This window comes from Pempheris klunzingeri, chromosome 22, assembly GCF_042242105.1.
Source record: "Pempheris klunzingeri isolate RE-2024b chromosome 22, fPemKlu1.hap1, whole genome shotgun sequence".
NCBI lineage: Eukaryota > Metazoa > Chordata > Actinopteri > Acropomatiformes > Pempheridae > Pempheris > Pempheris klunzingeri.
The window spans coordinates 3,442,345-3,456,037 of NC_092033.1; the positions used below are offsets into that span (position 1 = coordinate 3,442,345).

General features: G+C 43.3%; 1 protein-coding gene across 1 annotated transcript; it reads left to right on the forward strand.

The window, feature by feature from the left end:
- Positions 1–353: 353 nt before the first annotated feature.
- Positions 354–9,597, forward strand: bcat1 (branched chain amino-acid transaminase 1, cytosolic). Its single transcript, XM_070854249.1, has 10 exons — positions 354–383; positions 2,488–2,685; positions 3,302–3,412; positions 3,612–3,731; positions 3,834–3,994; positions 4,416–4,558; positions 4,756–4,841; positions 4,946–5,086; positions 6,204–6,278; positions 9,559–9,597. The coding sequence occupies exons 1-10, from the start codon at positions 354–356 to the stop codon at positions 9,595–9,597; spliced, it is 1,104 nt and encodes a 367-aa protein (XP_070710350.1).
- Positions 9,598–13,693: the final 4,096 nt, after the last annotated feature.

Sequence of the window (13,693 nt, forward strand, 5' to 3'; positions counted from 1 at the left end):
GAAAATGACTGAGAAAGAGCTATTACACATAGAAAAACACACGTCCACCCTGAGCTGGAGCTCGAGGATCGTTTGGCCTGGTGAATTAGATCGATTTTTCTGTAATAGGAATAAGTTTGCAGTGTGTAGTTGTGAGAAGATACTAATCAGTGATGCTGACAGATGCTGGCTAGATAATTCATTCTGTTCAGCAGATCACGGCCCTCCTGTAACATCTTCACAGTGCAATACTGACACATACTGCAGTGCATATTTGTAAGAAAAGAGTGCACGGTTGAAGAATAACTTAATGTCATCACTGTATTGTTCTTATCATTATTTTCAGGGAAGCGGCTGCATCACCATCGCCCCAAATGGCTGACAGCAGCACTCCAAGCTTTAAGGTACTGAAACAGGTTATTGTTGTGTGCTGTGGCTGCTTGGCGTGTTGAATGGAGGATATGCTAAACTTCAATAGAAGCCACTGCTAAAATGCCATTGTGATTTAAATTGCACCTACCCTCAGTAGCTGCTCCAGCTGCAGCATCTTGATGATTCCTTGGCTTCCTGACACTTAAAAATCCCCCCTTTTGCTCCACACAGAAGATCCTCCAGTGCTGCTTCTTGTCCTCATGTTGCCAAGAGCAGCACTGAAAGGCCTTGAAGGCCACCGTCATTCAACGTGCTCTTCCTGTAACAACAAAGCGCATGAAAAACTAATCCAAGGGTTATTCCAGCGTTTGAAAAAGTCCACTTGCTGTCACCCTGAGCGAGCTTTTTTCAAGTTGTTTGCTGTAGCTCTCGACTCCTCTTTAAACAGAATAATATCCATCTTGTCGCCATTTTTTGGGGGGGTAGGGGGAAGGACACGGCCGGTGTGCTCTCCTGCACTCGTCCTCCTCTTCCTCCAGGTGCAGCCTGCTCAGCAGAATCCACTTTCCCAGCTCACGCTAAGTAGCTGGAGCTTTGCTTGTTTTCTGACCCTGAACACCTCAGCACTAGACAGCAGGCTCAGGTAGAGATTAGGGCAGACATGTGTAGACACAAACACACACACACACACACACACAAGGTTGAGTGCTGGTTTTGTTTTGGAGAAGTGTACCCACATTTGCCTCCTTTGAAAATTGAAAGTTCTTCACCTTAAATGATGTTGTGGTTTACCTTGTTAACATTCTTCAGTATGGAGGACAGTGTCAAATCACCAAACATTACTCTTAAGACTTACAATTCAAAACAAGACTCAACTCGTCTTGCAGTGGCAGTGTTTGGGTCAGAAGGGATCCTCTCTCCTCCAGCCAAGTTCATATTTATAGCTACTTAATCCCGGCTGGGCCTTGTGTGAACTATACGGGATGCAGGTAACAGGGAAGAAAGATTATGGCTCATTCTGTCTTGTGAGATGTAAATCCAAAGATGGTGCAGGAGTGGATGCACTTGGCTCTTTGCACACAAAATGTAGACAAGCAGCAGCAGCGAGGATGAACTTTTAAAAAGGAAAATGAAGGTATGCTAATGTGTACATGGGCATTTCATGTAAAAATCAAAGAGATAATTAGAAAACAAGACAGAAGTCCAGAAAAAAACCCATTACTCTGATCACTTTCTCACGGTATTGTACTGTAATCTGGGATTATGGCGCAAGCACCCTTCTGCGTCTGGAGGAAGGGGATAAAAAGCCAATCTAATCCCAGCCAGTTGGAAGAGATAACTAACTGCATGGCAGAAAGGAAAGAGGTGTCTCTTTAAAAGAAGGATCTCACGACTCAGTCTTCGCTGAACAGCAGGATAGTACAGCACTTGTTCCTGATAGATATGACACATATTTCTCAACCTGCTGTTACTGCATAAAGCTGGTACGGGGACTTAACGGACTCATAGACTCAGATTGAAGCCCTCTCAACGCTAATATGGTGCTATCCTAATCTGTATCTGACCATGATGTTTGACCTTTTCATGGCGTGGGTGAGACAGACGCCTTCAGTGCAGGTATTCATGAAGTATCAGCCCCTTTGCCTCTCACTGATGTTACAGTGTCACTGCTCTGATGTCTGCTGTCACAGCTGTGAGGCCACTAAGGGGTGAAATGAGGCTCATTGTTGCTTGTGGCACTAAATCATGTTAATGTTACAGTAACCTCTGGTTAACCACAGTAACACAGGCTGGGAAACAATTAGCTGAAAGAAAGTGGGATAAGTCACCCACTGGTCTGTGGCCTCAAGTTTGGCTTTATGGGCGTCGCCATCTTGGGTTTTTGGAGCCAGATTGGTTAATCACAATGTAATCCCACCCTGATGTATCGTATATTTAACTCCGGATGGGACCATAAATTACTGAATGAGCATCATGCTGTGTTGAAGATGACTTTAAACTAGCAATTGAGACCATAAACTTATTTGGAAAATGTTCACTGAGGTAATAAATTAAGTGAGAAGTCATAACATAATACTTGAATATCATCTCCTCTGTTTATTTTCTCTGCTGTCCTGTTTTTGTTTCTTTAACCAGGCAGCTGACCTGGTTATCCAGCTGTCCTCCTCTCCAAACACCAAACCGTGTGACGTGTTCAGCTTCGGGACCGTCTTCACCGACCACATGCTGACCATAGAGTGGAGTGTGACTGAGGGCTGGCAGGCTCCGCTCATCAAGCCCTTTGAGAACCTGTCGGTCCACCCGGCCTGTTCGTCACTGCACTATGGAGTACAGGTACACTGGCTGGGAATGTCCTGAACTTTAGCCTCACTTTTTATGCCTTTCCTTTGCTTGTATGGATTTAATATGACATCTCATGTCTCACAGCAAAAATAAAATGAATATGAAGATGAGCAACTTCCCTAATATTCTCCAGCAGCATTTTGATCTTTATTTCAGAAGATAAGACATTATTTTATAGGCCCGTAATGCCCCAATAATCATCAACCATTTAAATAAAATTTGAAGAAAATATAATCAACCATCTAACTATAAAGTTAAACCTTGAAAAACAGAATAATTACGAAAAACTGGACCCTTTTTTGTGTCTGAGCAGGTAATAGTGTTGGTCTTGACCTCTATTTCTAAAATCCTTTCTACGACTCTGATTTTCATCCTGTCATCTGGAAATCTGCATCTAAGTTGCTCGATATATTTCAGATTAAAGCAAAGTGCATGATGATAACACAGTAAATAGTACGGAGTGAATACAGTATTCCAGGAACCATTTAACCATCTAATAAGTGTGAAAGTACATCGTTAATATTTGCAGTCTTCCTCAGTGTGATGCAGTTTGACATTATTTAGTTTCTTTATGCTGTTTTTTCACCCTCTCTTCTGTTCTCTGCAGCTGTTTGAAGGGTTGAAGGCGTACCGCGGGGATGACAATCGACTGCGCCTCTTCAGGCCGATGCTTAACATGAACCGCATGTGCAACTCTGCTAAGAGAGCGTGTCTGCCTGTAAGATGGGTGTGATGAGTGAATGGATGGAGTGATGAGAGGCTAGGTGACAGTGATGAGCAAATGACTGGTTTTACCTTCAAGATGTAACTTCAGCTACAAGTTCAACTCAATGATCCACCTGTGATATTTCATCAAAGTGCCAGAGCCACCCTCCGTCCTTTTCTTTTCTCCCACTCAACCTCTTTCCCTCCTCCAGGCCTTTGATCAGTCAGAGCTGCTGGAGTGCATCAGGCGGCTGGTAGAGACTGACCAGGGCTGGGTTCCTCACTCAGACTCAGCAGGCCTCTACATCAGACCAACATTTATTAGCACTGAGGTCAGGATGCATGAAGCACTGCCATAATTTGTGGAGGCAGGAGGTTTTCTTTTTAACATTTAGTTTGAAATGCATTGCTATGTGTTTCTGTGTCCATGGTAGCCCTCTCTGGGTGTAAAGAAGCCCAACCATGCCTTGCTGTACGTGATCTTGTGTCAGGCGGGCCCTTACTTCACCAACGACGCAGAGGCTCTGTCCTTGTGGGCCGACCCAAAGTACACTCGGGCCTGGAAAGGAGGAACTGGAGACTGCAAGATGGGAGGGTGCGTGGTTTTCTTCACTGATTCACATTTAGTGCTCTAGCAGTGCAGTATCTGGGTGCTGAGTGCTTGAAGTCAAGTGCAGAAAAGTCTTCAGCACCACATTTCTCTCATTTTAGTTTGATTCATTACTGAAAATGTACATGTTGTTACTTCCTGTATGAAATTAACGATGCTGTTGAGTTTTATTGACTTTTCCTTTAAATATTCGGCATAGATGTGAGTCAGGGGCAGAACAATCACGCTTTTGGCAGCTCAGCCCCAATAGAAATATTCTTGTGTCCTTTGACAAACGACGAAACAAATCTGTTCAGAGCATCATGCTGCATTAAATAACTTTGTCAAACTGGTCTCACTCACACACACACAGTACCGTAGATGCTGAGGGAATAATAACTGCAGTTGCTGATTTTGATTTCTGCAGGAACTATGGATGCTCTTTGCTCGCCCAGTATGAAGCAGTGGATTATGGGTGTCAGCAGGTGCTGTGGCTGTACGGAGAGGACCACCAGATCACTGAGGCAGGCACCATGAACATTTTCCTGCACTGGATCAGTGAGGATGGAGGTTAGTGGCACTAGCAGACACACACACCACAGGCTGTTTGTATCACAGGTGCAAACAATGTTCAACGTGCTTTGGACACAGAATGTTTCACAAGTCTGCCCTCTACTGGAAGAACAAGGTCACTACAGCATGATGGCACACAGCAAGTTTGTTCTAGTTTGATTTTACACTTGTCTGATTAATTTCATCTTTTTTAGAGGAGGAACTTGCAACTCCACCTCTGGACGGTATCATACTCCCGGGTGTAACCCGACAGAGCATCCTGGAACTGACCAGGAACTGGGTGAGGAAGCTGAGACCATAACGGTCAACACACATGGGTGAGCTTTCCAAAACAGGCTTCATTAGGCCTCACATCTCTGTCTGGTCCTTTCCGCTCTCTTCTAGGGTGAGTTTAAGGTGACAGAGCGCTACCTGACCATGAGCCAGCTGTGCTGTGCGCTGAAGCAGCAGCGGGTCAGAGAGATATTTGGCTCCGGCACTGCCTGCATGATCTGCCCCATAGGACACATTGTTTACCAGGGAGAGGTAAAACAAACACACCTCACATGAGAGTCTCTCTGTCTAGTAGTATACACCAAAGCCAGTTCAATCTGAGTGTGCATCATATAGTTTATATTATATGTATCATCGTGCATGTTTTAAAAATATGTTTTGGGCACCACACTGCCTCTAATTTGCCAAAAGTAAGATGAGAAGATGTGACACTCTCAGATGTGTCCCTTCATTAACAGTAAGGCTGCACCCAGCAATCTGTTGGTACAGTTTAGTGCAAACAGGAGGAAACAGCCTGCCTCTGTTCAGAAGGGGAAAAAGTCCATATTTCTTGGCTGCGTCCTGAAGGCTCTGCTGGTGGCGACTAGACTTCAGGAGGTCCGGCACAAAAACCCTTGTGAATGTTGTGTTGACATTTTTACTCCTCAGTTTTTGTTGTATTAAACAAATGAGATTAACATGTTGATTTGTTGTTCCTGCCACTAATATAATACCTGATGCTGCTCATGTGGGGATTCCTGAATCCTTCATTTTGAATTCCTGAATCGTCGGGTCTGTCTCTTCATTAAAGAGTTTGGTCTAGACCTGCTCTTTATGGAGATAACACTGTTATGAACTGGTGCTATATAAATAAAGACTGATTGATTGTGAACTTTAGAGGCGCTGGAAGGCAGAGCCAGGCTAGCTGTTTGCCTTCGCTTCCAGTCTTTATGCTAAGCTAAGCTACCTGGCTGCTGGCTGTAGACATCTTGTGTTCCCATTTTGTCTTCTCATCTTCTGCTTCATGAGACTTAAAGAAAGTTGGACTGTGCATCTCGAGCCTGCTTTTAATTCATTTACACTGTAAAAGAAAAGCTGTCTTTATTTCATTAAAACTTTCATATGAAAGAACACAAAGTGGTTTCATATAAACAGGTTTAAAACTTTTACAATCTTCTTTGTAAGTCTCTGATTAATGAGACTCACAGTCTCTCGTGACCACATGGACAGTTTTCATCTTTTAGGAGGTCGTCAGATCCCTGCAGCTTCTTCTTTTAATATCATAGTATGTTTACTTAATATTCTCTTCTTGTAATTTATATTGTAACACGTAGACTCCCAGAGCCAGCGCGATAACAAGATTCACATTGTGAGTTTTTGTGTGTTTTAGAACTTGAACATCCCCTGTCAGGAAAAAGACTCACAGCTGACGTTACGGATAGCAAAAGAACTCACAGATATACAGGTTGGTGGATGACACACACACACACACACACACACACACAGGCATGCATGCATGGATATATACAGACACACACATCCTGCAGATGCTTCACTTGCTTCAAACAGCTGGTTGAGCATCTGTGTTCTTTACACTGCTGACACCCTCAGGACTCTCCTTTCTTATAGTAAGAGGAAGCATTCAGTGATGTGACTATGGGACAAACAAATGGAAGAACAGCATCCTGCTGAATAAAAGGTGGGAGCACGAGTGGGAGTGACTGTGGGACTAAACGACAATGACCAGAACATTTGTACTCGGTCACATGTCGGCCTTATTTGCGCTGACATATTCACCAACCAACACAAAAGAGGCTTCACTGAAAAAAAAGACAAATAAATAGAAATGTAGACTCACTGAACTGAAAAATACAGTCGATGTACGGCAAGACCTAACAAAAACAAATATTCCCTCCAATTATTAACTTATCTTGCATCTCTGTAATTTGATTACGGGGCTGTTATCTGAGTGGGTATTATGGAACTCAATGAGATAAAAGCATTAAATTGTAATTTTATGAACAAACCCCCATTGGTCCTTATTCATTGTACACCCATAGCATGCATTATCTTGCCTGTAAGTACATAATAAGTGAAATATCTTATTAGGTAATGAGTAATGACTTGGTAATATTGTGCATGGCCTACAAACTCGCCACCTCGACAGTCTACGCAGCACCGCGGGTTTAAACTGATTCCTAATGTTTTTTTGCTGAAGGCCTGATTTGTCTTAATGAGCGAGTTAAGTCTCGCTGACTTTCTGTTATTGTGCTCTGTAATGAGCCTATTATTAGCAGGAGTTTGGGCTCGAATGTGCTTTTTTTTCCTATCTTGTACTGGGAAAGGCCTTCGTGTGGTTGAGATAACTAACAAACTAAGGAGGTCTTGGCACAGAGCACACACCGGATCTTCTTCTTGCAAACATGCAGCCCTCATAAAGGTTTGTTTGTTTTTAGAGATCCATTTAAACCTTCGCTGTAAACTAGTGAAGTGATTTTGCAACTGATTTAAAATGTCAAAGGTCACAACAAATGACAACATAAACCAAAATTCCTATCTGGCCACACTCTCCATACAATACCTCTTGGCACCAGAGCTTAAGCTAAAACCCAAAAATCTTTAGGGCAAGTGTTATCTGTCCACCAGACTTCAGTCAAGTCTGTAACTTTTTAAGACACCTTGTCAACCAGCACACAGAGGTGTAAAGGATATCATCTTCCAACTTGTGAGACTAGAGAGAGACCCCATAAAGGACTTCTGTAGCTTTTAGAGTCTTTGAAATCCCTGTTTAGCTGAGGAGCACATGGACATACAACATCTGTAACGTGGAACCGTCGAGCTGCAGTGAGACACAGTCAGGATGTAATAACACTGTTAGCCTTCAAAGTAGAGGAAAATAACTACATATGTTTGCTCAAGGTTTTGAGGTCCTTCTAAGCTGCTTGACTATTTAAGGGAAAATAACGTGCTTTACATTTATTTGAATAATGAGGCTTACAAAATAGCTAATACTTTGTTAATAGTTTCGTCTGGGTCCTTTGTCCTTTGGTATCTATGAGTTGTTACCATAAACATGTTCCTCCTAAAGTTCTCAGATAGAAGATCAGAGAAAAGTGCAAAAAAATTCATATGAATTTGTGCAACAGGATAATTTTTCCTCTTCTTTCGACCCTCCACCCTCCTATTTCTCTTGTGAGCCTTTGGAGGGATCTGACCCCTTGGTTTAAAATGACTGGCCTGAAACACCAAACTGTTCTAACAGTACTAACAACTAGAGCTGCTGAGCAGCTTCAGCTCCATGATGACATACACAGTGCTCATGTTTTCTGCAGAATGCATGCTTTTATTTTGGACACTTTAAGAACATTTCACCGAGAATACTTTTAGAAAAGTAGGATTTTATTTGCAAACTTGTACTTGTATATTAGCACTGTTTCAAATCCAACCAAAGACAGTTAAGATGAACCTTTTACCTCGGCATTGTGAGCAGTGATGCAGTTGCTTAAAAAAACAGAACAAAACTACACAAAGTTAGTGGTTTAAAATCTTTCATCTAAGCAAAGAATCTGCTGTGTAAGTTCTGGTTCTCAGGTGTTTAGCAGACAGTCCTGACTGAGTCAAAGGCCAGCGGGTCCCTGCTGAGCTGTCTCACTCATAAACTGTGGATGACCTGCAGGCTAACACGTCTAAATCATACGAGCAGAAGGTCCCTTTGGAAACACTTGATTAGTCGATGTGGCTTATCTCTTCGCCCACTGACTTTTCTCTCTTCCTCTTTTTACTATCAGTGTTTTTGTTGTTTTGTCTCTCTGGTCAGTGTGGGCCAGGCGATTAGCATATCTCCTCCCTCCATCATCCAGGCCTCGTGTGCATGCACGAAGCGTGCTGTGGCTGCGTTGACCACATCTCTCTACCCGATAACATCTTCCCTCGCTGACTGAGCTTTGAGAGAGAGACAGAGGGTGGAGAGTTGGAGATAGGGGCAAGACAAACTCCTGAATTCTCTCATTAAGCTCGCTGTAATTGCACAAACCCAATTATTGCCTCAGCCTTTTGTGATCTTCAAAGCCCAGATGCTGCAAATGAAGCCTCGAACAAGTGGGAGAGGAGGAGGAAGAAGAAGATTTTGTGGGGGGAGGTGGGGAGGAGTGGCGTCAGCGAAGCTTAATGAACAATAAAATCGACAAAACGCTGGAAACCGCTGCGCTCCTTCCGCGGCGCTGTTAAATCTGTTGACATTTCATTTGGAGGGAAGCAGCGCAGTGTTATCCCCCCACACACACTCCTCCTCCCGCCCCTCTTGAAGACAACATTGTGCAACAAACAAACGAGTGGTCTGAGGCAGCGGATGAAAGATGGGTTTACTAAGTCGCCCTGCCGTTCCTCTTTCAAGTTAATTAGAAATCACATTCTTTTGTTTCCCCTTCGCAGGCGTTTATTTACTTTCTCACTTCGACCATTAGAACAAATTTGCAACATGAGACACAAATAATTGGATTTGTCTCCGCGGCTGTCACGGATTTGGGAACATTTTGTTTTGATTTTTATTATAGTTCCTTTTCTCTGTTGTGTTGTGTTCTGTTGGTGGCTGAGTTTGCAGATTTGCTCACGGATATTTGATTTCACTTTTTGATTTGTGTTTTGCTCGCAATTAAGCGGCGCTGCTTAGTGCCAGGAGATTTATTTATTTTTTTCCTTTAAGGAGACTCTCTTGTAACCTCGTGATGACCTTTGCTCTCTTCCAGTATGGACGCACACCCAGCGACTGGGCCTTCCTGGTGTAGCAGTGATGAGTGTGTGGCCAACAAGGACAAACTGTACACACACACATTAATAAGGAAACAATGTACGTGCAATGTTTGTAGTCTAACTGCAATGTGCTGGAGGACGGCTCTGCGGCGAGAGTGTCACACCACTTTACCTCCTTTTAAACTTAAATTAATGGCAAACACACAACTGTCCAAAATAATTAAGCAAAGTAGGCTAATGTCTCATGCAATACTGCACAATAACTTACAGTGGTCCAGCCAGCGTGGCTCCTTCTGCTGCCTCTGTGTCTCTTTCTCCAACATGGGAAGAAAAAAAAACATGAGAGAGACGTCAGAGTTTCAGAGAATTTCATATCACTTTTGTAAGAGTTACAAAGCAGCTACGAGGGGACTTTAACTCCTGTCTTCATATGGGAAGGACAGGAAAACATTCCTTTAAAAGTTTTACAGTGAACTAGAGTTTAGGTGGTCCAAACGCAGCTGTCCTGATCGTTTTAGGAGTGAAAAGCTTTGATTTCTTTAGTGTGTCCAGTTTAACTGAACATGGGTTGTCATGAGAAACTCTACAGCTTTATGGAGGAACCTCACACACATGCAGTGGAAATCCATTAGTAACTAGTTTCCTTTCTACCACATGGAGCTTGTTATTCAGTCAGCAGCAGTAGACCAGTCCAGGCTGTGTTGTGTCTGGATTACAGAACAGTGAAGTCTCTTATAGAAATATTACAAGAAATGTCCATCTGACCATCTCACACTTTGAAACATTGAATACTGTAATGTTTTATTGTGATTAATATATAATGTATTTTGTCCTGAAGTTAAAATACTGTGTATCGTTAAAGATTGTCAATAAAATAATCATTCTAACCATCAGGACCTTTCCACTGCATTAACTTTCCCAGAGCACGAGAACCCTCTGAGGTCCTCAGGAGCAAAACTCCAGCTAAACGTCCTGTGTGATAGTTCCACGTGTGGAAAAGGTCCCTGTGTAGCACTTTTCAGAGGGTCAGGAACTTTAGGGGCGAGCCAGGCTCTGCAGAGGTGCTTCCACGATCCTTAATGATGCTGAGGAGTGTTTTCCTGCCACCCTACACACACACACACACACACACACACACACACACACACACTCAGAGACAACCTGGAACAGAACCAAAGCCATCAGCATAATGGAGTCATAACAGAAAGCCATCAAACCGGAGAGCCCTTGGCTGTTTGGCTCTGCACACATGTCATGCACATGTACACACACTCACACATACATACACACACACACACACACACACACACACACACACACACACACACACACACACAAGCAACATAAATCAGGATATACTGTACTAGTTTAAAGAAGTCAGGAGGTGAATTGTGTCCACTTCTAAATGCCTCATGCCTCATTGACTGGGATCTGTATGTCTGCCTCTGTCTGTGCATGCAATGGATGTGTGTGTGTGTGTGTGTGTGTGTGCGTGCAAGGAGGCGCCCAGTGTGTGTGTGTCGGATGATTTTTGGCTCTTTGTGAAGACAGCTCATTTTGGCGGCCGCTCCTCGTGTGTGCAGTGGCACAGCTGGTGTAGAGCCCAGTGAGAGAGAGAGAGAGAGAGAGAGACACACACACACACACACACACACACACACTTCAAAATGCCAAACACCATCTAGCCAGTCTAATCTAGGCCACTGATGAAATGACCACAGCGTGTTTCTCAGCGTCTTACACCAGGTTCCTCTTTCTATTGTTTACTTCCTCCTGCAATTAAATGCTCCGAACGGTTTGTTCAATAATCATTAGCTATAAATTACTTTCTCAAGCTCTTCACTCTATTATTCCCCCACAGGGATCGTTTACTTACATCTAATCTGATCTAAATGACATGTAGACAGGTGAGGACATATCGTGTGATAGTTAAAGGGCTTGTTGGATGTTATCTTCGCTGAGACCATCCCAGGACCACTTTACCAGCACAGCGGAGACGCTTTTTCTTTGATACTTACTTTGAGCTGACAAGTGTTGATTGGACCACTGGTTGCTTGTCCACTAAAACAACTGATGAGCCTTTGAGGCAGTAACTCATAATTATGTGAAAGTGTTGAAGTGACTGATGGGGTGGAGTGATGGAAACACTGCTGAGGTTTGTCCTCGTCTAACTTTTGCCAACATCTTCGATGGGATAGTGATGTAGGATTTAATTCTTCATTAATATTAACCACATTTACAAAGAATATTAGCTATATTTAATTTGGAAACCACTGATACTATCAAACTATTACAACACAATAATGATACAAGAACAATACAATAACTACAAAAATCTGATTTATCATTTTGGTGTTGATCTGCAGGCACATGCCTGATAAGCTCATCGTCAGTGAGGCTGTGAGGAGCTACCAACCTTCTCTGTAAAAGAAAAAACTAAATCATTAAACTGCTTATTGCTTCTGATCTTAACAAGACAATGAATTTACATATAATGTGTCAAGAGAAATGAAATAACTAAAAATATCATATTTCTTCCTTAATCCTAATGATCCTGTGTTATTAAATGGACAGTTTCATTTTATTTCTGGGCACAGTGCTCTTGAATTTCTCATTACATGGCAATTTAAAGCATTTATGACGCATGCCACATGTTTCATGGTTGTTTTCTCCCCTATACACACACACCCGAACATACATACGTGTATAATTCAGCTCAATTTATTCAGCTTTATTGGCATAATAATTCAATATATGTTGCCAAAGTATCTCTATCTCCATTTCTCACAGCTCATAGTATCTTTCCCTCCAGCTCCCCCATCTCCTTTATTCTCCCTCTCTCTCCCCCTCTCCATCCCTCCCTTCCTCCCTCACAGAAACCCGGGACCCCAGCAGGCCGCTCCCATTCAGCCCGGAGACGCCGATGATGTTTTAATTGTCACTTCTTGTTAAGGCGGCCATGACATTCACGCGGGTACAGAGGGGAGGCGGTCGGCGTAATCAGAGGAAATGGAGAGAGAGAGAAAGAGAGAGAGAGGGGGGGGGGGGGGGGGAGAGAGGGAGAGAGAGAGAGGGAGATGGCACCCATTCAGCTCCTAAGAGTGGTGTTTGGCTCTGAGCAGTGTGCCTCCTTCTCTGTCTTTCCTCTCTCTCACCCCGCCGGGGCATGATCTGATTTGACAAGCGCAACGCTGTCATCTTGAGTTTGTCCAATTTGAAATTCTAATTAATGAACTCGGCGCCACTTTGTGTTTTTGTCGTTGTTGTTGTTGTGTTCTTCCTCTCCTTCTCCGTCCTTCTCGGGCCAGTTTGTCTTCTGTTTGTCTTTCCTTTACCCTTCCTCCTTCCGCCACTCCCCCGGTCCTCTTTCGGAGGCGGTGTGACTGCAGAGGCCGCCGGTCGCTCTGGGTGAGATTGTGGTCTCACACCATAGCAGATGATATCAGTGGCTTTGGGTCAGCCAATTAGAATCAAACTGCGTGTGAGTCTACTCGTCTCTGTTCTGTTTCTCTCAGAATCCTAATGAGGAAGCAGAAAGAGGAGTGATGGCTGCTGAAGGGCAGAGGAATGGTCAGTCTCTATCCAGATCTTCACACATTTACTGCATACTCAGAGGAAAAGTCCATCCTGATGTTTTTAGCAGCTTGTACACAACAAATCAACACATAATGTGTCCAGCACAGCTATAAACTCATGCCACAATGAACATCAGTGGTCAACTTCAGGTTATAATGACCTCTGGAAGGTGCAAACTGAAGTTGATCTATTGCAATGCAACAACACAATAGATGCTAGGGGCGCTGCTGGTGAACATAGAACGTGTGATTCACAGTGCCACACTTCTGTGTATTCAGGTGGGTGTCTTAGTAAAATGTTGAGCCACTACAAGCTTCCAAAACCAGAACCTTCTCCAAGAAGCAAAATAGAAACACAATGCTTTGTATGTTTTATCAACATAATGAGGACATGTTCTTACTGAAACATCCAGTGACAAGATAGTACATAATATCCACTCTTTAGTTTAGACACTCAGGGCGCTTGTTTAAGATTAAGGGGCGATAAATACTGAAGAAGGCGGCAGCGACAGCATGTGAACCCACATGTTCGGTGTCAGCCACCACCCAACCAAAC